We start from the raw sequence: 26,683 nt of genomic DNA on the forward strand, positions 1-26,683 counted from the left end.
CCCCTTCCCATCCCATTCCACCCTTTCCCATCCCACTGCTCCCCCTTTCCCATTGCTTCCCTTTCCCATTCCACCCTTTTCCATCCCTCTGCTCCCCCTCTTCCCATCCCACTGCTCCCCTTCCCATCCCACTGCTCTCTCTTTTCATCCCCCTTTCCCATCCCACTGCATCCCTTTCCCACTGCTCCCCTTTCCTATACCACTGCTCCCACTTTTCATCCCTCTTCCCATCCCACTGCTCCCCTTCCCATCCAACTGCTCTCTATTTTCATCCCCCTTTCCTATCCCACTGCTCCCCCTTTTCCCCTCCCAGCCCCTCCCCATCCTGCCGCTCCCCCCCCAAATCTGAGCAAACACTGCCCCCAGTATTGTAAAGCTTTGAATGTTTTCACACCCCATTAATTTATTACTTCTCTTGCCTCCTCATCTTTAAATTTTTTTTCCCCTCTTTTTTTTTCCTTCCCCGTATCCCTTTTTTTTCTTTTTTTTTCTTTTTTTTTTTGTTAAATTCCGGCTCCCCGCTGCTACAGCGATTTTCATCTTGTTGATAATTTTCCCTGCTCCATATGGAGCTCCAGACATTTCACCTGGAGGCTGTACTAGATTTTGCTGTAGCGATCGCACTTCCGGAGGCCAAAACTGTCATTTAAGGATCCCGGTGCATCTGTCTCCGCCAGGCTTTTTTTTTTTTCCTTCTTTTTTTTTTTTTCCCTGGCATCGGGAGAGTGTGAATAACAAATTGGATGCACCTGAGATTCGGATGATTAGTGTGTTTTCCGAAGCCTGGGCGACTTGTAAGCAAATCGCTGTAGGGATGGGGAGGGCTAAAGAGCCACCCCGGGTGAATCCCTGCCCTGCTCACACCTTCCCATCCCGGAGAAAAAAACAACAACAACAAAAAAAAAAACGGGAGCATCCCGGCAGCCGGAACGCGGAGAGAGAGCGACCAAATATTTCATCCTGCCTTGTCATTGATTAGAAAAGAGCCTTTAATTTCATTTCACCCCATGTTGTGATTAATTTGCATTCTTTGTCAGAAGTTAATGGAGTTTTTTATGGTTCACTCTGAAATCCTTGAAGACATCGGAGTTGATCTGATGTTTATACAACCGCCAGCGGAATTTCTGCCTGTGATTGATGGAGAGCTTGATGTTATTCCAAACGGCTTTTTAAGCTGTTTTTAAGAATTATTTGAATAAAATGCAAGCAAGATATTGTTATAACGAGCAAGATTATCTGTTAAAAATCTGGTTCAAATAAAGAACGTGATAAGTGGGGGGGGGGGGAAGAAAAAGAGATCAAAAAGACAAGAGAAATGATGGACGCAGGGGATGATATTTGTTAAAATAGATCGGCCAAGGATTCCAAGAAGTTGTTTCAAAAATGCCAGAGACCTCAATTTAAGGGTCTTTTTGTAATATACAGAGTTTATTTTTGCAGCAGGATAAATAATGGGAATAAATCAGGGAAGAATTTAGTTATAGTTGGATTTTCCTTTGGATTTTTTTTTTCTACTCTGAGCTTTTTCCCCTTCCTTTTCCCAGCGCTGGAACTGGGAGAGGCAATCCTGTCAGACCTGGTAGTTCCACAAAACGATGGCATATCACTCGAGGAAGAGGAATCCTTAAATCCCACTGCAAAGGAAACAGGAGTGGATAACAGGGAATTTTACAGCCCAGGAAAGCGGGCGCTGTAGATTTGCCGTGGCTTTGCTTCCTAAGAAAATAAAACGGGGGGGGAGGGTGGAAAAAAAATCCACAGTGAGAGAGAAAAAGGCCTTTTGCTCCTCCTGGCAGGGAAAGGTTTGTACTTTTCCCACATCCCAGCATTTCAAAAGCAGCGGAGAGACAATGCAGAATATTCCGGGTGTGCTGGGCCGGATCCTCGGCTGGAGCAAATCCTTCCCGCGGCTCCGGGGGGACGATGAGCCCCCAGCCAGGACAAGGCTCCCTTTTCCAGCAGGAAAACACCTTGAATTTTTAATTTTTTATTATTATTATTATTTTTATTATTTTCTTTCTGATCCCAAAGCTGAGGTTTTTTTGCAAGGTTTCCTTTGCCTCCTCCCATCAGCAGATCGTGCCCTCGCTGTGATTTCTGCACGTAGGATTTAATTGTGGGTCCGAGGGCTCCTGGAGCTGGAGCTTCCCTGGAAAACATTCATTTTCCTTTTGCTGCATCTTTGCTAAATAATTGCCTGCTTCTAAATGAAGTTACTGCTTTCTGATCCCTGTATTAACACGGTGGAAGGTTCTTTTTGTTCTCTGTAATCCATACTATTGACCACGTTTGGCCTGGTTTCATTTAAATGGGAGCAGGTTGTCAAGGCAAAAAAATGCTTAGTTTAAGTTGGGATGTAAAATAACCATTTTACTGTTGTTTTTTTTTTATTCAATTGACAGAAACATCCTTTAAGCATTCATTTATTTTAGGGGGATAAATTGAGGCTGGGTTGCAGCATGTTTCCCAGGAAGAAAGAAATGTTTTGTCTTCCAGATCTATCATTACATCGAACCATTTAAAAGACATTAAACACTGTTCAAATGCTAATGCCAAAATAGTGAATTAAATTGTTGTATAATATCCTAAATATGATAGATCTCTGCAAATCTTCTTGCTTTTATGGTATATTCCAGAAATCACCGACAATATTTGAAGTCAGCTGCTATTATTTTTAAACGCTTCCTAATTTCTTAACGTGGGTTTTATATAAATCATTCCTCATAATATACTTCAGATACATTTTCCTTTATTATATTATTGTATTTTTTCTCCTTAGAATTAAGTTTGAACTTAAATTTGCTTAGAAACTTGCGGTAAAATTTGAATTCAGTTTTAGTTTTCCCAGAGGTGTTTTCGTGTTTGAAAAATGGAGAGAATTTAGGAAAGTTAAAAAAAAAATCTGTTCAGAATCTGAAGCATAAAGGGAAATTTTTATTTATTTACTTTAATCTTCCTGTCTGATTTTTTTTTTTAATGTAAAATTGACATTTTAATAATATGCCCAAGTGTGGAAATGTAGGTAACTAGTAAAAACTTATTTTATATGTTTTAATATGATCTGTGTGTGTTTTAAGAGTGGATTATTAGCTTGGAATCTTGAAAGACTGATGTGTACTTTTTTTTCTCTCTAATCCTAAGAATTCCAAGCAGGCTGAGGGAGCAGAGGGTTTTGTGACTGATGTTCCAGGATTTGTTCTGTCTCGTGTGGAACGAGATGGTCTTTAAGGACCCTCCCAACCCAAACCATTCTGGACTTCCATGAAACACTGACATTTCTTCAGTGATATTTTTACAATTATTGAGGGATTTCTTGTGTGAGTTGGTGCTTCTGTGGAATGGGAGATGTGGAAGGAAGCATCTCTCCCAGTTTTGGTTCCTGCAGTGGATGTCAATGAACGGGAACTGAAACCTGGGAGAAGAGCTCTCAGTGGGTGGATGGGTTTGTGTGGTTGGTGAACCATCAGCAAATATTGGATTTACTGAAGATTTCTCATCATCCTGGAATGGTTTGGGTTGGAAGGGGCCTTGAAAACCATCTTGTTCCAACCCCTGCCATGGGCAGGGACACCTTCCACTAGCCCAGGTTGCTCCAAGCCCTGTCCAACCTGGCCTGGGACACTTCCAGGGATGGGGCAGCCACAGGAGCAGGCTCTCTTGGCTGGGATGAGGAGCAGATGTGGTTCCTCCCGAGTCTCCCAGGACCTGGAGGTGACCAGACAAGGCTGCAGCAGATCTGGGCTCCATTCACCTGTTTCCTGACCAAGGGGGCAGCTGTGGGAGCTCAGAAGTGGATGGTGGGGAGGGACATCAGTGCCTGCTCCCAGGGGTCCCTGAGGTTGTGGGGCACTGCTGGAGGTGGGCACAGCAATCCCAATGTTTGCTCTACCTCCAGAGACTGCTGGTTTCCTCTGCCAGAGGCTGAGGGCTGCATTCAACATGACTTGTAGGAGCACACGTGGCCATCTCTTCTCTCTGCAGGGTGGTGTTTGCTCAAAATACTGAGGAGCCCCAAAGCCCAGAGTCAGAGTGAATGATTTTGAGGTCTAGGTCCCCTCCCAGGCATCCATTCTTCTGCCACCCCTGTGGAACTGTGGCTTTAATTCATGAGAGAGTGTGATGTGACCTGCTGTGGGCAGTCCAGGGACGTAGGAGAGGGTGTTCATTGCACAGTGTGGTGCCTCATCCCACTCAGCACCTCAGTTTGCTTAGAAAACTCCACTCATGTGCCCAGATTTTTACTGCTTTGGGTTATTTCCTTTCAGCTGTCGCTGGGATTGTCTCATCTGCAGCGACCACAGTTGATTTTGCAGCTCTTCAGAGGAAGCCCAGGATTTTTCTAGATGGATAGAGAAGTGTCAGACTTTAGCAATCGACATTTGACCTGTTTCTTTTCAAGCCGGGGCTGTGTTGAGGAGGAGGGACAATCCTGATGGATATTCATCTGCTGCTCTTCAACCCTCCTGGTATTAGGTGTTTCCTGAGATGATTTATTCCTCTGCTTGATTATTGGAAAGGTTTTCCTTGCTGCAGGGAATAATTGTAGTTGTGTGTGGAAAGAACCTGGAGAAGGGATGCAGGGTTGGTGGTTATGCTTTTGTCTTTGGTCTGAAGATCTCAGTTCTTTTGGTCTCTCTGGATTTCTGTCTGTTGTGGTTTTATTTTGAACTTGCCCAGCTGTCCCACAGCTCCCTGGGGATGCCCAGGCTGAGGCACAGAGGGGAAGGATAGCCTTGTGTGATTCAGCCTGTTCCTCCTCCCTGGACATCTCACTACAGTCTTTGTCCTTTCAGTTTTTCGGGATTTGGATTCAATGATCCTTGTGGGACCCTTGGGAGATTCTGTGATTGAATCCCTGCTCAGTTGGGATCAGTTTTCTAGGTTCTCCTGCTATTCCTCTCTATTATCATGGTTGGCATTTTGTTAAACTTGATAAACAAGGGTGACATGAAGCAAGAGCTGGTTAAAACAAAACCTTTATTTGGTTTCTGGTTGACCACCCTTTGTTCTACTTATTCCTGTTTTGTGATGCTTGGAACAAGGTCTAGGCACGTGTTTTAGTGGGGGACTGGTTGGACTCAGTGATCTTAGAGATCTTTTCCAACCTGAATGATTCTCTGATTCCAAGATCTTTAACAGCAGTTTGCTAAATTTACTGGTTTTCCAAAGACTTGTTTGTCCCATCCTCCTGCTGACTGAGGAATGTGTTGTCATGAGCATCCTGGTCCTACTCCAGGGTAGTAGTTATTGTTGGTAGTAGTTACTGTTGGTAGTAGTTCTTGTTGGTGGTAGTTATCGTTACCACAATCCTTCCAACAGTGGGGAGTTTTTCATGCCCACTTTGCTGAATTTGTGTTTCTAAACTCTGGTAAAGAGATTTCTCTGAGAAGTGGCTGCAGTTCAATGGTGGATGAAATAATCTCTTTATATAAATTTGTTTGCAGACCTTGGGGAAAACCAATGTAATATAATTGTGAGAATATATTTAATATTAAGGTCGTTGTGAATTGTCTATTTTTTTTTATTTTGAAATAATTTTCATTCTTTTTTTTGTCTGTTTCGTGGCAGTGGTTGAAATTTGCCATGTGCCAAATCCATGGATTGGGATGGGGAGGGTGTTTAGGAAATCAGGAGTAGATTGGGGGGGTCAGTCTTATTGGTTTGGTACTTTGACTTCTTGCAGAAATAGAACCAATTGCAATCTTACAAGAATTTGTAAAATATATCTGAAGATCATGTTTTAATTCCAAAGGAAGAGTCAAACCCATGGTGGTGGAGACCACGTGGAAATCAGCACATCTACATATTCCTTTTCCTTTTGTATCAGGGCAGAGACAAAGCATTTGTCAGGAGGAGACAATGGTTGTGGTTTCTGCTCTTCCATAAAACTACACCCTCATTTGTACAGATTAAAAATAAGTGCTATCTACTTTTCAAATCCACAGTTTCCTGGATTAGGAAAAGGAATGTGAAGCCTCCCTTAAAAATCATAACTGTATGATTTGTTGGTATATGGATTTTTCTATTTAAAAAAAAAATACCAGTAGCTTGAAAAGCAGTATATATGTAAAGAGAAAATTTGTTAACTGATATGGGAAGATCTAACCCTGGGTCACCTGCAAATCTCTCAAACAAGAGCTCCAGGGCAAGTCCTAATTCCAGAGAGTAAAAGGGAAAATTAAAGCTGTAGCTGGTGACTCCTCCAAGTTACCCGGGGTGGATTCATTTGAGTTTCCTTGATTGTGCTGGTGAATAGGATGGGAAAGGGATGGGAGAGGTCTCTTCAGCCACTTCCCGGCCAAAGGATCTCCATGGAGACAGGAACAGAACCTGATGGTCTGTCAAAAGTTGTTTTTCATAACCAGAGGCTTTCATTAAATGGGAGATGAAACAGGAGAGAAACTTTGGCATTTTTAACCAACCTTGGAAAAAAACCTTTTGGAGGGTGTGCTTTGTGGAGTGGTTTATCCAGATACCACTGATATTCCATGGCCTGAGAAACAGGCTGGGAATGGGATGGATTTATTTATCATTTGCCCTCCTTCTGCAAACCACAAATTGTCACGTGCAGTGAGTGAACACGCAGCAGATACAATACAGGTTCAAAAATATCAAATAGGAGATCTAGTTCTGCAAATTTCAAACATTTCACTTGCATGTGAGAAGCTTACAGAAGCTGCTGAGCAATGGGTGTTCCATGGTGAGCAGGGCAGGACTTCGAGATGTTCTTCTGTCAAGGCTCAGGGAGGGTGTTGGTGGTGAAAGGCTTGAAGTGACTTTTCTGAGATGAGAAAGATCATGGAATGGTTCAGTTGGGAAAAGACCTTAAAGCCCATCTCGTTCCACCCCCTGCCACGGGCAGGAACACTTTCTCCTATCCCAGGTTGCTCCAAGCCCCATCCAACCTGGCCTTGGACACTTCCAGGGATCCAGGGGCAGCCACAGCTTCTCTGGGGAACCTGGGCCAGGGCCTCCCCACCTAACCCTGCCCTCTGGCAGTGGGAAGCCATTCCCTTGTCCTGTCCCTCCATCCCTTGTCCCCAGTCCCTCTCCAGCTCTCCTGGAGCTCCTTTGGGCCCTGGAAGGGGCTCTCAGCTCTTCCTGGAGCCTTCTCTTCTCCAGGTGAACCCCCCCAGCTCTCCCAGCCTGGCTCCAGAGCAGAGGGGCTCCAGCCCTCAGAGCATCTCTGTGGCCTCCTCTGGACTCGCTCCAGCAGCTCCACATCCCTCTGATGCTGAGGGGTCCCAGAGCTGGATGCAGGATGTTCTCAGGAGCTCATCAGAGTGTTTCTTGATCCCCTCAAAATGTGTTCTGAGCCCTTTTTTGTCTTCCTCTCACTCGGGGTTTTCAGTTGGGTCACTGCTACCGTTTCACTATTTAAAATTCTTCAAAGAAAATGTAAAAAAACATGACCATGACAGTCTCCTTCCTGATCCCCAAGTTTTTTGGGCATCATGTGGGATAACAACACAACACCAAGCGTTCCAGCTTTGGAGCTGCGGCCACTGCACTTGGATCCCTGAAGATGAACATCTCATCTCCCAGCAGCACATGAAAACCCAACAGCTGGGGAAGGAAAAAAAAGGAGAAAACATGTTATGATAAGTACTTTTAAAAGAGTTTTTAATGTTCAATAAAAGTGGCTGCTTCCCTTTCTCCTGAACTGTGGGCAAAAGGAGAAACAGCGACTGTAAAGTTGTCGGCGGTCAGGTTTGGTTTATGGGTTTCTGAAGCTGCCCAATAATGGGAGCTTGGAAAAAGGTAAACAACAGAGTTTTAACAGTGAAAAATATGCCTAATATAAATACAGCAAAGTTCATCGCCGTTCCCAACTTGAAAAATACGACTGGAACGTTGCATTTGCTGGTGGAGTTGAGGGAGGAGCAGAGCGTGGCCTCACAGGCAATATATCTGAGGCAGGGAAAATAGGTAATACATCTAAGTGGGGAGTCTCGGTGGCATTGCAGAGAGGAGAGCTCAGGAGCTTTATTTAATTGAGAAAATGAATCAATTACAATGATGTTGCATCATCAAATGCAAGGGAAATAGCAGATATGTCATTACATGGGGTAACAGTGTTAAAAAGTAATTGAGTGTCTTAAGCATTTTGAATCAATTCCAGGTACTGGCACAGCCACCTTAATGCAAAATTTATGAAGATGATCTCCAAATAATCTGTGGCTCTCAGAACTGTGTAATAAAGGCTGGGGAGGGGGGAGTGTGTGAGCAGGGACACGGCTGGGCCCGGCTCCGGCCGAGGGTTCCCGTGGCACGGGGAGAATCCTCCACCACTTGGATCTGTGCTGGATCCATCTTTCATTAGGAGCACCCAGGGCTTTTATTAGAAATGATATTTTAAATCTTGGTCTGAAATTGGATGTAATCATCTCCATGTTGGGGCCACTCTAGATGACCCCACCTCTATTCCTTTTCATGACAAGACCTATTTTTCCTGTGAGGAAACGTGAGTGATGCTCTGTTTGGATAAAAATCCGAGTCGCCCGTTCGTGTGCACTAATGTAAAGAAGCTCCAAATCATCCCTGTTGAATAAGCTGAGTCTATTTTGTCATTTAACATCTGGAAGGGAAGGAGGAAAAAAAAGGCTTTTTACAGCCAGGAAATATTTTGCTTATTAGCAATAATGCAAAGCAGCAAATTTATTCTGTTGAGTTGTGATAGATGGAGGTTAACCATTAAAAATGTAACAAGCTGCTTCTGTCTATTTATTATTTTATTTTCTTCCTTGGAAAAAAATAGAATTATCCTCAGAAACTTGATTTTTCTGGGCTGCTAATACACTAATAAAAGACTCGATGTGCTTAACACCAGCTCTTTTCTTGGTGCTGGTTTTCCCCCTCCTCTATATTGCATTTTACTACCTGTAAAGTGTTACTGGAGGATCCTGGGTGTTGGGGGAGAGCACTTCCAAAGCTGATGGCAGCTCAGCAGCATCCCTCCTCATGGCACTGGACAATGGGAATGAGAAATGGAAAGGGAGAGAGCCAAGGAAACGGGGTTGGAAGAACAACATTTTCACCCAGGACCAAGTTCTGTTTGCGTTGGGATCGCCTTGGGTTGGCAGCAACTTTGTGTCTGGTGAGGAAAAAGAGGTAATTAATTATCCACACCCATTAGAAATGGTGTGCACACGGAAATTCTGGGAATAGCAGCGTCCCGAAATCCAGGCGGACGTCTCTGCTCCGGGCTTTGTGTTTCCTTCTTTGTGTTGGGATTCTGCCTTTGTTTCTTTTTGGGAGCAAAAGGTGCTTTGCCAAAGTGGGTCAGGATATTTTGGGGCTCTGTGTAATCAATAGAAGGGTCCGGTGTTACAAACTGTGAATGAATTTCACAACAAAATGGATGTTAAAATTCAGATGATAAATTCAGAAAGGCTCAGAGACGACTAAGAAAAGTCTTCCCTTTGCTGTTTAAAACAATACAAAGTTCCTCAAACTTACTCACGATGTTCTACTGAGAGTGGAAGGAAAACTGGGTTGGAGTAGATCAGAAACTTGGGGGAAAGCGGAGTATTAAAGGCTTTCCTGAGCAGCAGTAGATACTTCAACCACATAATTAAAGTTTTCTTCACAAAAAAGGGATTGTGAGCAGAGCCTGGCAGTAATCCAAAATTCTAATTTCTGACTATGATTTAATTTCAATTTTAAATAAATCGGTTTTTAATTTAAAAAGAGTGAGCTTCATAACATTAGCAATGATTGCAACATTAAGCCCAGTGCTCACAATCTAGCAATATAAAACATTATTTATATCTGAATCGTAAACAGCCTTTTGAAATGGATTATGGTTTTTCTTCCTATTCTAATACAACCTGGAGGGTACTAAAAAGTGTTGTGTGAAATTAACATTCTGCTGACTTTCGCCTATAAATGAGAAGCGAGCTATTAACATTTGTGTATTTTCATTATGTAAATTGTGTTAACACATGCCCACAAATTGCCACCAGCGATGCAATAATTTTCTCTCAGTGATCATAATGTGTCCAAGTGAGTCATTTTGATTATGACATGCTAATTACATATTGTCTTTTTTCAGATTCAGAAAAACCAGGGATCTTTAATGGTAAGCTTTATGAGTTCAGAAAAAAATTCACTTTTCTTTTTCCTGATGGCTGCTCCCTCTGCATGCTTGAATGCCTTGTTTTAAACTTAGCAAATTGCATTTTGAAGAAAATGCAAACCTTTAACTGCCTGTATTAGATTAGGTACCATTAGAAATAATAGAACATCCTGAGCATCAATGTTTTTATAAGAGTTTGCTGCTGTTGATTAATCTTGCTATATTTTATTGCATTAATGATTTTTTCTTTCCACTCCACTGTAAAGATATTGCATATAGGCTAATACTTTTTTCCCCTCTCTCCTTCCCATTGCAGCCTCTCCAGTTATTGCAGTGCATTGTTGATGAGGTGAGTCGTCGTCTTATGTGCTTTCACTCCTAAAGTCATTCCTAATGGACTGGAAAGCTTATATTTTGTTTCCTAATGAAGCACAATGCCCAACATCCTCCGAGCACGAGTTGCCTTGTGCTGCTTGGAGCTCTCAGACATGCACTGGCCTCGTCCCACTTTATGCTGGTTTTCTGCTTTTAATATGGAGCTTTTCAAAGCCTTGAGTGTCTCACAGGCCAGACCTTGGAGCTGTTGAGGTCCTCAAGCCTCAGCTTCAGTTTGTGAGCTGTTCCTCTGCGTTTGCCAATGGGTTGGAACAGAGACATTCAAGTCTTTAACATGGGTGATTTAAGGCAAAAAAAAAAGGATTTTTAACAAGGAGAGAAAAGTGATGTGTGAGCAGGAAAGCATCATCTAATTGTTTTTGTTCAGTCAGAAGGACAGAATAAAAAGCTGGGGTGCAGGAGATGCAGGTGGGAGCAGTAGGCTGGATGTCAGGTGGCAAGCATCCCATTTCTTGAGTGAAACACTTTGCTTGTCCCATCTCCCTCCCCAGCTGAGGTGGGAGCAGGGTCCCAACTCTTGACAATAAGACAGTAGCTGAGGGCAGACTGCTGCCAGTTTTGCTTTGTCTTTACTATTTAATAGGACATTGATGCCAACTGGGAAGTTCCAACAAGAAAAGAGGAGCCATAGCTGTTTAAAGACTTGCCTCAGCCTCTGGCACAACGTCATTGCCAGCTCATCAGGCTGAGGGTCTCAAATGTGTCATCCAGCTACTTCCACCCTGTCCCACGTGTTTGTTGAGCTTGATGTGAGCCAAGTCCTCAGCCTGGGTTGTGTCTCCATCTCCTTGCCTGACCTGCTCCCCTGCAGTGAGTCCTTTCATTAGAGAATGACTTCGTGCCTTAGCTAAACTTCTTTCCCAAAACTGCCATTTGGGCTTTGAGTGATGCCCTCAAATCCAAATGAACAAGTATCCTTTGTGTAAAGGAAAGTTTCTCCCAGTCTCCCAACTCCTTGCCCTGGCTCTTTATGGTGGTCTGGTTCTTTGGGTGCTTTTGAGGCAATTCTGGTTCTTTAATCTTTTCCATCCATCATTATTCCCGTTACACACATCTTTGAGGCACACCAGTGCTGTGTCTACCACCACCAAAAGGCCTTCTCCATCCTCAAGAAGGCCAGTTAAAGATGCTCCTATTTTACCTGTTTTCCTGCTTTTCAATTGGTCCTTGTGCCTGAATCTGAGCCGACTGTTCTCAAACACAGCCCTGAAGAGCTCATATTATGGTAGATTACAGTTGGACTTGATGATCTTAGGGGTCTTTTCCAATCTAAGGGACCTTCTGGCAGCTTTCACATCTTGTCCTCAGGATTAGAATTGCTCCAGTCTTCTCAGAAAAACATTAACTAAGGAACTTCGTGCAGCCTTTAAACATCCGAGTGCCGAGTTAACTTCAACATTAGCATTTTGAGATGTATTTTAGTTTATTTTGTGTCCCTCAGCTCGCCACAGAACTATTATTCTCTTGAGCTGGTGGTTCAGGATGTGCTCTGTGTGTGTGGGCATGTTAAGGCTCAAGGTGACAGAGCACAGCTCAGCTGAAAGTTCTTTAAGTGCCGCTCGCTTTGTTTTGAACACACTCGATGTCTAAATGGAACTCACCTTCCACAACATTTAGAGCCCGGGGGAAGAGCAGAATGGATGGGCTCTGTAGTGTAGTTTGCTCTGTGTGTATTGTTAGGAGGTCATTTAATAAGATATATAATGTTTAGGTGGTGGCTGCCACAACTGGAAGTGCAAATTCTCGGCCTGACGGTGTCGCAGAGAACATTTATATTAAAGGGGTTTTCTGAGCTAGCTCCTGGATAGTGCTGACTTTAACAGCTCCTCCTGCCTTGTGTACAAAGACTTTAGGGCAAAATGTGTTTAACTTGTGACTATTCTGGTTTTTTTTTCTTCTGTAAGAAGGGGAATGGCAGGAGGACCTGCTTATGGGGCTAAAGCTCTTCCACGCGAGGACCTGCTGAGGGGGGAAGTCTCTGTGCTCCTGATATTGCTCAGCTGTTGTTGCCACCATGAGCACCGAGGATTAGAAATGCTTAGTGCTGTAAGACTGATTATTTTGGGTCAAATTTTGCCCTCGGCTCTGAGGAGGTCCTAAAACTCACAGGAGGAGCAGGGCTCCTCTCCTGCTTCACTACGGGAAGCCCCGGATGCTGGTGCTGAATTCCCCACCTGCCTCGATGACAATCAGAACAGCAAGGGATGATCTGTAGGTTGCCTTTTCCAAACAGATGGGGCACAGCAGTGCTCCCATCATGGCAGGGCTTCAGGACGAGCCACGGTGTCACAGGATAAGGGAGGAGCAGATCTGCCAGGGTGGGATCAAGCTGCCTCCAGAACCTGCAGTCTCCACATGGCTCCGTGCCACGGTGGTAATTTGTAGGGATCGTTGCAAAGTTGAAAACTGGGTGTTTTTTTTCAAGTCCCTTCACGTGTATTTTGTTTGTTTCTAGTATATATATTAATATTTCTCATGTGAGGGAGAATGATTTGGACTTTTGGCTCCTAAAATTATGAACCAGCTCTGTAGAAGAGAGCATTTCTTGAAACTGGGTCTTACCCCAGTCCTTCCCCCTGGACCCAGCTGAAAACTCCAGAGCCTGACACAGCAGGACCTAAAAATGGTTTAAAATGATGAAATGGAGACCTTGATTCTTTCTAGTAGTTGCTTGTTATAATGGTATTCACTGGGTTTTTAGAACTGTTAAACCAAAATTCAGTAAGAATCCAAGTTAATGTTCATTCGTAATCATTAATTCATGGGATTAATTAAATTGAACTGCCCAGAGAAACTGTGGCTGCCCCATCCCTGGAAGTGTCCAAGGCCAGGTTGGAGAAGCTTGGAGCAACCTGGGACAGTGGAAAGTGTCCCTCCCCATGGCAGGGAGTGGAACCAGATGAGCTTTAAGGTCCCTTCCGACCCAAACTGTCCTGGATTCTGTGATTTGTCAATGACTGAACTAGTTAAGAGGTTGTTTCTCTATTCCTTAGGTATCTTTAACTTTCATCAAACTCTGTAAGATGGCATACTATGGAATGAAAACTGTCCATGGGAGTTTTTAGATGTTCTTCATAGTGAGATTTTTGGAGCCAGTTTGAAACTCTCAGCTAAATATATGAGACGTGCCGGGTCACTCTGGCAGCTTAAAAAGTCTGTTTGTTCATTTTCTAGGACCCAAATTTACTTTCAGCAATTCTGCAGGATGAATAAGGGATTCGAGAAGCAGGAGAATTGAACAAAAAAAACCTCAGGCACGGGGGTTCTTCTCAAATCCCAGCAAACTGTGCCTGATGTTTGTTGTTGTTAAATCATGTTATCGGGCTGTTAATGACATCGGTTCTGGGATTATTTTTTAATGGCAGAATTAGTGTTGGAGCTTTGTGTGAATAGGGAACATGCCTGCCAGAACCTTTATTTTTTAACATGTGGTGACTTATAGTGAGATCTGATCCAGCTACAAATAAGACACGCTCATTTAAGCAAGTCCTAATTGGAGCAGCATCTCCTACCATGACAAGATTCCTGCTCCTGGTCCAAAGATGAGGATACACTCGTTGGTAATGGAGTTCATCCTGCCACAGCCAGCAATAAAGGCAGGCTGCTGTTATTTGAGAGCTGAGAGCCATTTAATATTCCAGCACTCAACTGAGTTTGTCTCCAACTCCAGGAAAAGCTGTCTGGGAAGCGCTAAGCAGCGCAGATGATTCCCATTGGGAAGGACGCGCGTCGCTTGCTGCGTGTGCAGCCTTTCCAGAACACTCCTGCATGGAGGAGAGTAGAGTCAGGCTGGAAGCAGGAGCTGCTGCCTGGCTTGGAAGATGTCCTAGATGTTGTCCTATCTCTCATGGTCATGCAGCCAGACAATTTGTCGTGGAACAGCATTGTGCTTCCCAAGCACGAGGTGCAGTTTCAGGGAACGGTGAAAAGTTTTTGTCTCGGAATCTGTTCCAGATGATCATTTGGAAATACAAACCACAGAGCCCCAGGAGCAGCTGGGGGAGCTGGGGGGGCTCAGCCTGGAGAAAAGGAGGCTCAGGGGGGACCTTCTCACTCTCTAAAACCCCCTGACAGGAGGGGGGAGCTGGGTGGGGTCGGGCTCTGCTCCCAGGGAACAAAGAACAGGAGGACAGAGAACAGCCTCCAGCTGTGCCAGGGGAGGGTCAGGTTGGACATCGGGAAGAATTTCTTCCCAGGAAAGGTGATTAGACATTGGAAGGGGCTGCCCAGGGCAGTGCTGGAGTCCCCATCCCTGGAGGTGTTGGAAAAACATGGATGGGCACTTGAGATCAAGGTTTGGTGGTGAGTTGGCAGTGGGAGTTGATGATCTTGAAGGTCTTTGCCATTCATTTTGGTTTCAAAGCTGCCATGGTTTGTCTCCCTGCAGTGGTGATTTAACTGTTGCTTTTGGTTTATTTGCTTTTAATTGTATTGAATTAAGGAGAAAAAGAACTCAATTTTTGTCTGTCAGTTTTAGGTAAGTTAATTGAATGTTTGGACAATGTTCTCAGGGGCAGGGTGGGATTGTTGGGGTGTCCTGTGCAGGGCCAAAAGTGGGACCCTGATCCTGATGGGTCCCTTCCAACTCAGGATATTCCATGATTCCATGATTGTATTATTCCAATTACTTTAGAAGCTTGGGGGGGAAAGGCTTCCAAGAGCAAATCCTGTTTCTTACAAATAGGAGGCAGCATTGCAAAACCTGCCTGTTTTAACGAGTCAGGCAGAAATTGAGAAGGAAAATTAATTAGTTGTCCTCACAAATCCTTACCCTGATAGCTTCATGAGTAAGTAGAGAGAAGCTTTCCATGAGTTTCTTGAGCATTTCTGTTAAGTGCCCCCACAGAGATACTCGGTCTCACAAGACTGCAGTTTAATCTAGCTCAAGGACTTTCCAAACTCCACAAATCAAAGACCTCTTTTTTCTTTTTTTTTTTTTTGTCTCTTTTTAAATCCTTACTCTAGAAACGTTCAGCAGCTTCAGTTAAGGCTGAGCTGTGAAGCATTTCAGTGGCAATATATTTTCCAGTTTTCCTCTGGAAAAGAATTAACTTGATACATGTAATTTGTAGAGTTGTTTCTAGTGGTTTTTTTACACGGTTAAATATATCCCTCCATTTATTGCTATGGCACAGCCTTAAAAATTCACAGGATGTTCAGCTTGATCAAATAACACGATGAGTGTTTCCTCTGGAGTCCTGAATTCCTTAACCTTCCACATCAGTGCTACATTTTTCTCTTGCTATAAATGAAGTAAAAAACTCCAAAGGCTCAGAGTGAAGCGAGATCTGATTTTTTTTCCTTAGGAATTTCGCAGGTGTTGATTTAAATGCATGAAACCTGAAAATTTGTGGAGTTGTGAAGATTTCCGTAGGATATACACACACATTTGTGTGTGTGTGTGTTCCCAAACCCACCATAATTTGTCCTGTGTTAAGTTGGTTTAGGGTATAGTTTTATGGAGACAGAAACTGTGACCTTACTAGTGTATGAGATTCAGAGACTTATATAGGAACAAGGTAAAACCACAGGTAGGAATTGCTGAATAATTACCTTTAGACCAACCTGAGCAAGAACCTTCCCAAGAGGGCAAGCTCATTTAATGGTTCCTAAAACTCAATCTTGTGGATGTCAATGGTCATGCTTGATTATTTGCAGCGGTGTTTTATGAAAAAGCAATAAAAATGCATCGGGAGGGTACAGAGGAAGGAAGGGAACAACAAATGGGTTTAGTTTTTCCCGGGGTCCCCTCGGTGTGCGCAGGTAGAGGCCGCGTTTCACGCTGCGGTGCCTCAGCTATTTGAGATGTGTTTGAGATGTGTGCCTACCCAAACACTGCCGTGCTCTGCTGCCTTATGATCGACCAGAGACCGGCAAGGAGAGGCAGAAATTCCTGTGTTTGTTTTAGAGAAAAAGCAATTACAGTTCCAGCTAAAGGATTAACCTGTTTTCCCAGCTTATTGCCGGGCCCTTCCGAGAGCCCCAACAACAGGCAAGGGGGGGAAAATGCCTCGTCCTACGCTCTGGATTGTTCCTGATCTTAATTACACTCCTCCACTTCTTCCCTTCCCTCTTCTGGGCCCCCAAGTAGCAAAATCTGCAGGAGTAACAACCAAATAGCCCCAAGTACCCACTGAATTATTTAACCGGGAGCGTCCGCACGTGTTCCCGACCAGTGGAGGTTACTGATATTTCCAGGAACTTTGGGAGCAGGGAGCTGAGAGAATAGCTGGTCCTCACGTGATTTGGGGTGTTAAAGGTAGGCTGAGTGTTTTGGTGGATAAAACAGTGGCCTTTCGACCTTGGTTCCCATCCAGCTGGAGATCCGGAAATAAATGAGTTTTCCTGCTGCCACTCGGATCCCGGCGGACAGAACTTCACACCGAAATGCCCCCGCGTATCATTTGTCACATTTGGCACCTGCTACTAAGAAAAGAGCAAGAAGTGACCTGGTGCTGAGGTGTAATCATCCCTCACCTTCCTGCTGGGGGCGGGAGCAGGATGGGGACAGACCCAGAAACGCTTTCAAGTCGGGGCCTCTGAGCCACCTCCAGCCACCGCTGGCTTCTGCCAACTTGTTATTTGTTGGAAATCACCTGCCATTAGGGTTGTGCAAAGCTTTGAAGTAGATTGGCTAGAAAGTCAGAAATGGATTTTTTGTTGTTGTTTTATATATATATATATATATATATATTCTAGGAATGCTGTGGAAGAAAGTTGTCCTTGTAGGAGTAAATCTGAACTCAGAAATGGATTTTATATATATATATACACATTTTTATATATTAAATATATAGATTTATGTTTTTATTTATTTATATATTTATATATATATATATATAAAATCCAGAAGAGTTGTCCTACTGTGAATAAATCTAAAGTCAGAAATGGATTTTATATATATGTAACATCCTGGAAAATTGTCCTAGTAGGAGTAAATCTAAAGTCAGGAAAATATTATAGATAGATAGATAAAATCTTTTTTTAGGAATGCTGTGGAAGAAAGTTGTCCTTGTAGGAGTAAATCTGAAGTCAGGATTGGATTTTATTTGTATGTATAGATACCTTTTTTAGGAATGCTGTGGAAGAAGGTTGTCCTTCTGGAGTAAATCTAAAGTCAGAAATGGGGTTTTTATATATCTGTAGATAGATATATCTATATGTCTAAAATCAGGAAAGTTGTCCTAGCAGGAGTAAATCTAAACTCAGAAATGGATTTTAGATAGATAGATAGATAGATAGATAGATAGATAGATAGATAGATAGATAAAATATTTTTTAGGAATGCTGTGGAAGAAAGTTGTCGTTGTAGGATCAAATCTGAACGTGTCCAATATTGTCATTTGCTGGTCTCGTCGTAACCACATTTGTTACCTGTAATTGCACTTGGCAGCATTTCTGGTGCATCTAAAACTTGTCTGTCTAAAATGAAAAATCACTGTTTGGCCACAAAGTAAAATACAGCTCCTACAGAAAAGTAAATATATTTTTTGAAAGCTTGAGCAGGAGCGAAACCAGAGTGCATAAAAATTCTTTAATCCTGGAGATTTTGTGGGCTGAAATGCTAAGCCAGAAATGCTTTGTGAGGCACAGACATTATTTATTAAATAGTGCCATTTCAGCATCAGTGGAGGAGTTGCAGAATAGGAGTATGTACCCAGAGGAGCCGATAATTCCAAAGGCAGGGAATGCTGGGGAGGCCCAGAGGAGAGAGGAGCTGGAGTTTGGTTTGCTGGGTTCTGGTAACTTCCCTCCTGTGGCCCTGGAGCCACAGGACCATGGCAGCTCCTTCTGCACGAGTGCTGCAGAACAGCAGGAGCTGTGGGGAGTGGGGAAATTTAACCCTTCACAGACAGGGAGCCAGCACAGGAGAGGGAATAAAACCCGTTTGCACCCAGACCCGCTGGGAATTCCAAGCTTTGGTGCCCCACAGGGTTCTTCCAGGGATGTGTTGGTGACTCATCCATCGTCCCTTGGGTTTGCTCTCCCTGAGCGGAGCAGAGATGCTGGAAATAAATCGTGTCCAGCAAACCCACAAAGATGGATAAGGCACCTCTCCCCTTTTTTTCTGCCCAGTTTGGAGGTTTCCCAGGATAAATTCTGGCCCTGAAGGAGGAGGGAGGAGGAACGTGGGTTTTTAGCTGGGGGCTTTGCCGTGTCCACCCTGAAGGTTTTAGGGAGAAAGCTGAATTTGCTGATTTTCCTGCTAATAGGGAGGTTCTGGGCTTTCTCCTTCAGAAAGGATGTGAGAAATCTCGACCTTCCAGTTGTTTTGAGAAAATATTTCGCTGTCAAGAAATTATATGTTGGGGGTAAGACCCCTGAAGGTGTGTAAGGCCTGGGATCTTCAGGTGTATATTGGCAGACCCCCAAATTTCATTGACATGAGAATGTTTTCAAAAAAATCAGCAGCTCCAAACTGTATCTGTTGAATCTGCTTCTTGAATTTATCCATGTAAACCTTCAAGATGGACAGGAAAAAAAGGGGGAAGTTGCCTTATCCATGTTTATTTGTGTTTTTGCTAGACATTATTTATCTTCTGAGCTTCAGTAGCATCTCTGCCTCTGCTCTGCTTGGGCATAGCAAACAGAGCAGGAGACATTTCAAATAGTAGGTTTGAGGAACAGGTGAGGATAGTGCTTGGATGTGTAATTCAAGCTCTTATTACAAAGGTTCCAGAGGATTGGTTGGCTTGTGGACACAGTGTTAGGTGGGTCACTCTTCCTTTGTCCAGAAAATAAACAAGATACAGATCCTAATGTTATTGCTGCCTTCAGAAGAGAGGGATTTGGGAAGGATTGCTCAGTATTCTCATTCTTGGGTCTTCATTTAGATAATGTGGCTTCCCCTGACTCCATGGAAGTCAATAAGGTTTATCCCAGAGCCTTGGCACTCTATAAATTAAATATTAGGGGCAGTGTTTGAAGTTTAAAGCCCTCCCTCCTCCTGCTGGCTCAGATTTTCTGCCGCTGTGCTTTTTTCCTTTCTGCCTGAGCACCTTGCTGACAAGTGCTAATAACAAAATGCCAAGAGAGGGTCCAGTTGGAGTTACCACACATTAAACATTCTGAACTTGTCCTTTTGCTCATAGATTGTGCATAATTAATAATTAAACGGTTTCAGTTGTAATGGGTTGACCTCCTTGAACTGTTCATTACTCACAAGGCAAAGGCATCACTCAAACTTTTTTCCTCTTGCCCTTCCCCAGTCTCGCTCTGTGTGCACAGTTGGGCTGATTTGGAGAAAGCAGAGGCTGATCTTGTCTTCTCCTGCAGCAGATCCCAGTTATGGAAATGTTGCTTGGATGCTTAGGGAAGCTTGGGAATAATGGTACATTGACCCTTACAACTGTTTGTGTCTTTACTACCACTTTAGCACCATCCCCAGTATCGAGGTCTTCGTGGTACTGGTCAAAAGATACAGCAGTTAATGAGAATGGAAGATCCATTTCCCAGTTAAAATTGAGTACATCTATTCTTCTCTCCCTTAAAGTCTTGGGTTTTTACTTTCTTTCCCTCTTCAGTGTGATTTCATGGGGCAGGTGGGGAAAATAAGGCAGGTCATGAGGGTGCAGCTGGACATTTCCTGTGGTTACATCAAATGTGACTGTATTGCTTGGTAGAGAAATGTAGCTTTGCTTTATTTCCTTATATTCCCATCTCTTTGAGTGTCAGACAACATCTGGGGAACCTCAGGATACAATATAGGATCTATTTGCACATCCTGATACTTGAGCAACCTGGTCTAGTGGGAGGTGTCCTCGAGATCCAACCTTGACCTCCTTGAACCTCCCAAAAGGCTTTCAGTTTTTCAGGCAAATGTCCAATGAAATTGAGTGTGCCCAGTCTAAAATCCTTGGGATTAAAGCATCTTGTTTCCATACTGAGATCCAGTGAGTGTTCATGTCCACCCTTCCACCCACAATCTCTTCCTGAGCTCCCGAGAGCAAACCAACCGAGGCATGGCCGTGGCCAACAGGTCTACTGTAGCCCAGCATGGGGTGAAAATACCTGCACTGAACAGAAAAACGTGCCCCAAAAAAGGAGAGAAATAGGATTTAACATTTACTTTCATCCAGGTGAAATTTTGTCAGGCAGGAGCCCCTTGTCTCTGCCCGTGCTGCAGGACAGGAGCTGTGTGGTCCAGGGTTTTGTGCTGATGTTGGAGCTGCTTCTCCCCTTTGCCTGCATGAGCCCATAGGGTTTGGATAACCAAAGCAGGATGCTGGTGGCTTCAGAGCAGCTCAGCAGCTTCTCCTCCCCTCTCATAATGAGGTTTCACTCGATTATGGGTCTGTCATCTCCTGTGAATGCAGAAATTATCACCTCCCAAATGAGTGTGAAGTGGCGGCTGCCCATCCCGATCCCCAGCACGGCCCAGCCGAGCTGGCAGCCCTGTCACGGGGATGTTTACCTTGGAACGAGCTCCTCACTTGCATTTTTACTTAAAATAACCAGCGGGGATAGATTGCTGGGCAGAGCCAGTTCCCCAGGGAACGGGCTCCCATGGACTGTGATATGTGCCTGGAGTATTTCCCACCTTTCCTGCCTTGGGTCCATCCCAGTGGCTTCAGGTGGGAGCCCAGGAAGGCTGAGCTGGGCAGGAGAAAAGGATGGTGGGGAGAGGCAAAGCCTGCTGGGCTCCACGTGAGCAAGGCTGGCAATTTCTGTATTAATCTGGATAATTTACTTCTTTGAAGTGGAGAAAGTTTAATTGCACTGCCGATTTCCTTGTGTTGCCTCCACTCTCCAGCACAAACCCTCCTCTCTTGCTGTCATTTATAAGTTTGGAAACAATAACCTCTCCTTCACCCGGTCTGAGTTCAAAGAGAATTTGGGCATGTTCTATCAAACAGCTCCCTGTATTTAATGGAAGTCTTTGAAAATTGTAAAGCAATTTTGGCTTCTCCTTTTCCTCCTCAGTTACTTTTGATTGAATTGTATTTTCCAGCAGTTTCCAATTGTTCGAATTGGAAACAAAGCCTTAATAAGAGTTCTAGTTAATTTTCTGTCTTGTAATTACCGATCTCATTTTTCTGATAATTGGCCACAGCAATTATATGTATATTTACTAATCACATAGGAGGCTCTGCAGTCGTGTCTATCTGCCACCATTGATAATGGCACACACATTGCAGAGGTGCTTTTATCATCTTCTTTTTTCCACTACATCAAAGCTATTTCCTCGCCTTCCCCATAATGAATACATGCATGCATTTGACACAGTTGTGTGCTAGAGAAATTGTTTGGCTCCCACCAAATGCTGCACGCTCCGAGTTTCTTGCCTGCAGCGCTGGAAGGTTGTATGTAATGATATATTGCTCATCCAAATGGCCAAAGCACTCCAAAGCACAGTGAGATTAAAATAAGTCATTCCTTTGTTAATTTAAATAGGTGCATGTATCATACTTTGCAGGGTACTTTGTGGAGGGATGTCAGGGAGGAAAAAAGACGCCGAAAGGTATTTTTAATAGCAAATGAGAATAGATGAGAATGGAGTCATTTGCAGCTGCGTGTTTTATGTGGCTCTCTTGTTCCAACTGTAGGTCTAATGAGATGACACTGTTAAAGTACTCTGCAGTGTAATTTCATTACATCCTGAGCTGTTACACTATAAACACAGTGGAGCTCTCTGTCATTCTTGGAAAAACTCCTAAATTCGTAAAGCCCTTCTTTGCAAATGGTGCTGTTGTTTGTTCCCTGTTTGGAAGCTTTTTTTTTTTTCTCTCTCTCTTATGCTCTTAATTCTTTTTTTTTTTCCTTTCCTGAATACTGGCTGGTTGTTTTCTACTGCTAGCCTGGTAAATTTTTTGCTTTTAAAAATTCTTTTGCCTTTTCAATCCTGCCCAGACAGCATATGAGGACAGGCTCTAAAATGAATAAGTGTAAATAAACATGAGTGTAAATAAATAGCGAATGCAGGGAAAGAAACAAAGGTCAACACAAGAATAATTTCACAGCTCTTTGTTAATTACAAGACCATTTGTGTGTTACTTAAATAATCATTAATTTCTCATTTACACTTTCCCTACCTTCCTTTTTACCCTGTGGCTATCATTGTCCTTTTTTCACCTCCCCTCAGTGTCTTTCCACATGTTTTTACCCATTGTGTAATACTCATTAGTTGAAATTCAGTGTTTTATAACACGTTTCTCCAAAGAATTTGTACCTTTCTCCCTCAAATTCTCAGTGTGAAACGGGGGCTTCGTGGTTATTATTCCTCGGGGTGGGTTTTTTGTGGGTTTGTGTTTTTTGGTGGGGGTTTTTTTCGGTTTGTTGTTGCTGTTTTATCGCTCTCCTAAAAAAAAAAAACAACAAAAACCAACAAAAATTCTCTTCTTTTGCCTGGTGCCTGCGCTCCTTGTTCCGCTGCAATCCCAGGAATCGCCGGTCCTTCCAGCCGGGGAGTTCTCGGAGCCATTTGTACACTTCATCACTCAATGGTGAGCTCAGTTTGCAAACATGCCATGCCCTGGATGTAAATGATACATGTCATTAACTCCACAGCTCCCCGAGACCTTATGGCTTTCCTTGCATCCTTTCCGAGAGAACAGGGACTTGGGGGCCTTGGGCAGATGGGGCAGCAAAGCTGAGCAAACTGTTTAAATTATGTAAACGTTATTTACACAAAGGGTCGTAAAAGTACTTACAAGGGGGTTATTTTTTTATTTTTTTATTTTTTTTAATCCCCTGTTTTAATAAACCCTGCCCTGAACATGGGGGCTGAGACTCCCAAGAACTCATCGAGGGAGGGGGAAGACTCAGCAAAAACTCGTGTATAATATCATCAGTCAGTGCTTCTAGAAATATTTCTTATAAAATTGCCTCGATATTTAAGAAGGAAAGAGGCCTTGATGAATTCATTGGCTTCTCAGTAAGTAATTTTTACTGAGAGTCGTGCTTTAAAACACACCACTGGGTATATTTTCTGTCCTTAAAACTGAATAGTTCATTGAAAACCTTTTAAATTAAAGGAGAATTGGGGAGAGGAGGAGGTTGTAGAATAAAGAATACGGTTCTTGAGTGACTAGAGGATACAAATCCTGAGGGTGAGACATCCAAAAAGAAGCAAAGTGAAGGGAAAAAATCCCTTTTTAGCTGCCACACTACCCTGAAGAGAAAATAAATAAAGGGCAGGCATTTATGTACAGCAGAGAAATAAGCTTGAATTTTGTAAAAATAGGATGTGTTTGAGGGAGAAGGGTCTTTTCTGCGACCGTGCACACCCAGGGCTGGATGCTCAGCTGTGCTAAATGAGATGTGTGGGAGAGGGAATCCTGCTCCAGGGGTGTGTCCTGCTCCAGGGATGTGTCCTCCTCCAAGCCCCACACTGAGCTATAGGTTGGGCTGTGCACATTTGGGGTTTTCTGCCATATTTTGGGGCCACCGCAGCCAGAGTGACCCAATAACTCTGAATTCTGACTGGATAATACAGGAGAAAGTACCTCTCAGGCCCATAACAAATCCAGGCACAAAAAGCAGTCTGATGATCGGTTAATTAAAGGAACTAAATAATTAAAGTTTGTGTAAGAGAGGCCTCAGTTTTCAATAGTTTCAGCTTACAGAGGCCAGGGCTGTTTGGAGGGTTCTGCAGCACAACTGCTGTATATGGAGCTCCACGTTTTGATCCTCTCCCCAAAAAAATTGATGACAGGCCTTTTAAAAAAAAAAATTGAGGCAGAGGGAGGGATAACCTGTGTTAAAATTTCCACAGATGTCAACCTGAAGCATAACTGATGGTGGTTAATAGCCTTGTTTTCCCCGGGGACGCAGCTACTTGGGACTGTCAGATTAAACTGCTACCTCAGACAGCTTGTGGTGCTTGATTATTTGAGGGGCTTGTAGTTATTTGGAAGGTAAATTGTGTCCTTAATATCTCCAATTTACAGCACAAATCATCCAGTATTTTCTATACAATGTTATATTAGCTGTGCTTTGCAGTGGGAGGAATTACTGCTTATAAAAAGCAAATAATATGAAAGTGTATATTATTTAAGCAATCAGTTGCTAATAACCATGAGGGATGTCAAGTGAGCAGCATCCCAGACTTTATGCCAGTTATGCCATAAACCCTGGCTGCTTGGATTGAATCCAATTAGTCAGTGGGCAGCTCCTGATGGTCACCTCTGTGCCACGCTATTGTGTTCCTCCATGCAGCTCAGCACAGCCTTCAGGAGCTAATTGCACCTGTTGCATGGAAAACTAGGACTGTTCGGATGAGAAACATGATCTTATAAACAGGTTAATGCTGGGTAATGAACTATCACCCTGCAGGGTGGTGGAAATAAATGGGAAAAAATGAAGGTAGAAACCCCAGGGTGTTGCGTGTGCTCCCGAAGCTGTTCAGTGGTGGAGTTGTCTCCCCCACCTGTTTGGATAATTCTTTGTGTCATAATCCCCAGAAAAATGGGAATCAGCTCTCCCTGTGCCTTCTGAGCTGACTGGATTTCAGTGGTCTCTGTATTTATACACTTTACATGGTTACAAACATCCTCCATCCCACAAGGGATGGCTGGAAGGGAGGGAAAAATCCATTTATATTTTTTGACCAATCTTCCATCAGCACCTGATAACATTAAAAAAAATCCTCGAATTTCACTCTGTGATAAAAGAGATATAAAAGATAATTCAATATTTAAGCATGTAGAATAACTGAGCAGTTGCTTTTATTTTATATTTATTGTGTTGTATGACACAGCATGAGGAAGCAGCCAAAGGAAAGACCAGCACCTGAAGATTTAATGGTAAGTGAAAACTCAATTTTCACTTCAGTCTGTGAATACTTTTTATTCATTTGTAAAGAAGTGTGTCCATTTTTTTCCTGCATTTTTCAGTATGTACAGATTTAAATCTAAACTCTTTTTGGCTTGTGCAGCAGTTCCATATTTACAGAGGGCACCCAAACCAAAGGTGGAATTATGACTCCACTGAAGCTGTTGGGTATTTTGCTGTTCACTTGTGATTTGGGGAGCTCACAGAGAACTTTCACAGCCAGTATCGAGTTTCAGTCAAAACCATTTTGATGGTTAATACACTTTTTTTTTTCTCAGTTTGTATGTCCAGGGATTAGAGCTTAATGTAGGTCACTCTTTGTCAGCACTTGCCATCTTAACCTTTCAAAATGTGAAGACTGAAAACAGAGGATATGGTCAAAATAGTGTATTTTAATTAAATGCAGGAGCTGCCGTTTTCACTTAGATTCATGGAAAATGAAATTATATTGGCTGCAGAAGATTGAGTTAATATTTGGCTGTGCTCTGTCCATGGGAGGGTTCTCAGTGTTGGCATCTGAGCTCAGAGACCACTTTTTTTCCACTGGTAATTGTCATTTTTTCAGGGAGGCAATAACAGTCTACCTGCTCTCAAGCTGGTCCCTTGTGGCTGTGCATTTAGTGCTGTTTTGACTGTTTTTAAGCAGCTAGAAAAACACCATATCAAGCAATTACTACAAATATTTACAGCAATTTATATTGTAGCTAAGAGTCATAATCCCCTCTGACTCACATCAAATATCTTTGATTTTTAAATGTCATTGCTTTTCTTCATGTGCTGCTTCCTGTAACTTGGAGCCTTATGGAAAATCATCATATTTTCTGGGGATGAAGTATCTAGGAATAATTTTAGCATAGGAATAATTTGAATGTAGGAGTAGTTCTAATGGATTTTAACAAGATAAAGACACTTGTGCATCCTCTCATTTTGTGCTTCCACGCTGGGAGCTGCAAGGAGAATAAACAAGTGTTTCTGTTGCAGCTATTCTCTAGTTAAAGGCTAATCTCTGAAGATGCCCTGGGGCAGGTATCTCACAATCCTAGTCTCAGCTGAGATCCTGGTTAGGGAAGTATTTAACTGTGAATCTAATTTTAAGGATATTAACTTCACCAGATCTACATTTGCAGTCAGGTACCTACTTAAAACACCTTGGTAAAATGAGGCTTCAGGTTTCTCAGAGCCCCTCCACTTTGGGGTGGTGTCTCCTACTAAGGGCTCAGACCCACCCTGCCTGATTTTGTCTTTTTTTTTTTATTAACTTTTGATGGTTGGGAAATTCTTGCAGTTAGTCACATCTGAGAAAACTTGGAGCAGGTTCTGGAGACGTAGACACATTTACCTCGTGCACTATTCTGCCATGGCTGGGTGGCTCAGCTATTAAAACAATGGAATGGGGGTTCATAAAAACCTCTATCTGTTTGTAAATGCACGTTTGGG

General features: G+C 43.1%; 1 protein-coding gene across 3 annotated transcripts in view; it reads left to right on the forward strand.

The window, feature by feature from the left end:
- Window positions 1-26,683, forward strand: part of MAP2K5 (mitogen-activated protein kinase kinase 5) — a 128,155-nt gene that overhangs the window by 84,043 nt on the left and 17,429 nt on the right. For all 3 annotated transcript variants that reach the window (XM_027688438.1, XM_027688439.1, XM_027688440.1), the window contains 4 exons: window positions 10,055-10,081; window positions 10,395-10,427; window positions 22,856-22,917; window positions 25,173-25,218. In XM_027688438.1, coding sequence (XP_027544239.1) covers window positions 10,055-10,081; window positions 10,395-10,427; window positions 22,856-22,917; window positions 25,173-25,218 — 168 coding nt within the window. The remainder of the gene's footprint in view (window positions 1-10,054; window positions 10,082-10,394; window positions 10,428-22,855; window positions 22,918-25,172; window positions 25,219-26,683) is intronic.

Source organism: Neopelma chrysocephalum, unplaced genomic scaffold (assembly GCF_003984885.1).
Source record: "Neopelma chrysocephalum unplaced genomic scaffold, ASM398488v2 Primary Assembly neopelma1_75, whole genome shotgun sequence".
NCBI classification, from domain to species: domain Eukaryota; kingdom Metazoa; phylum Chordata; class Aves; order Passeriformes; family Pipridae; genus Neopelma; species Neopelma chrysocephalum.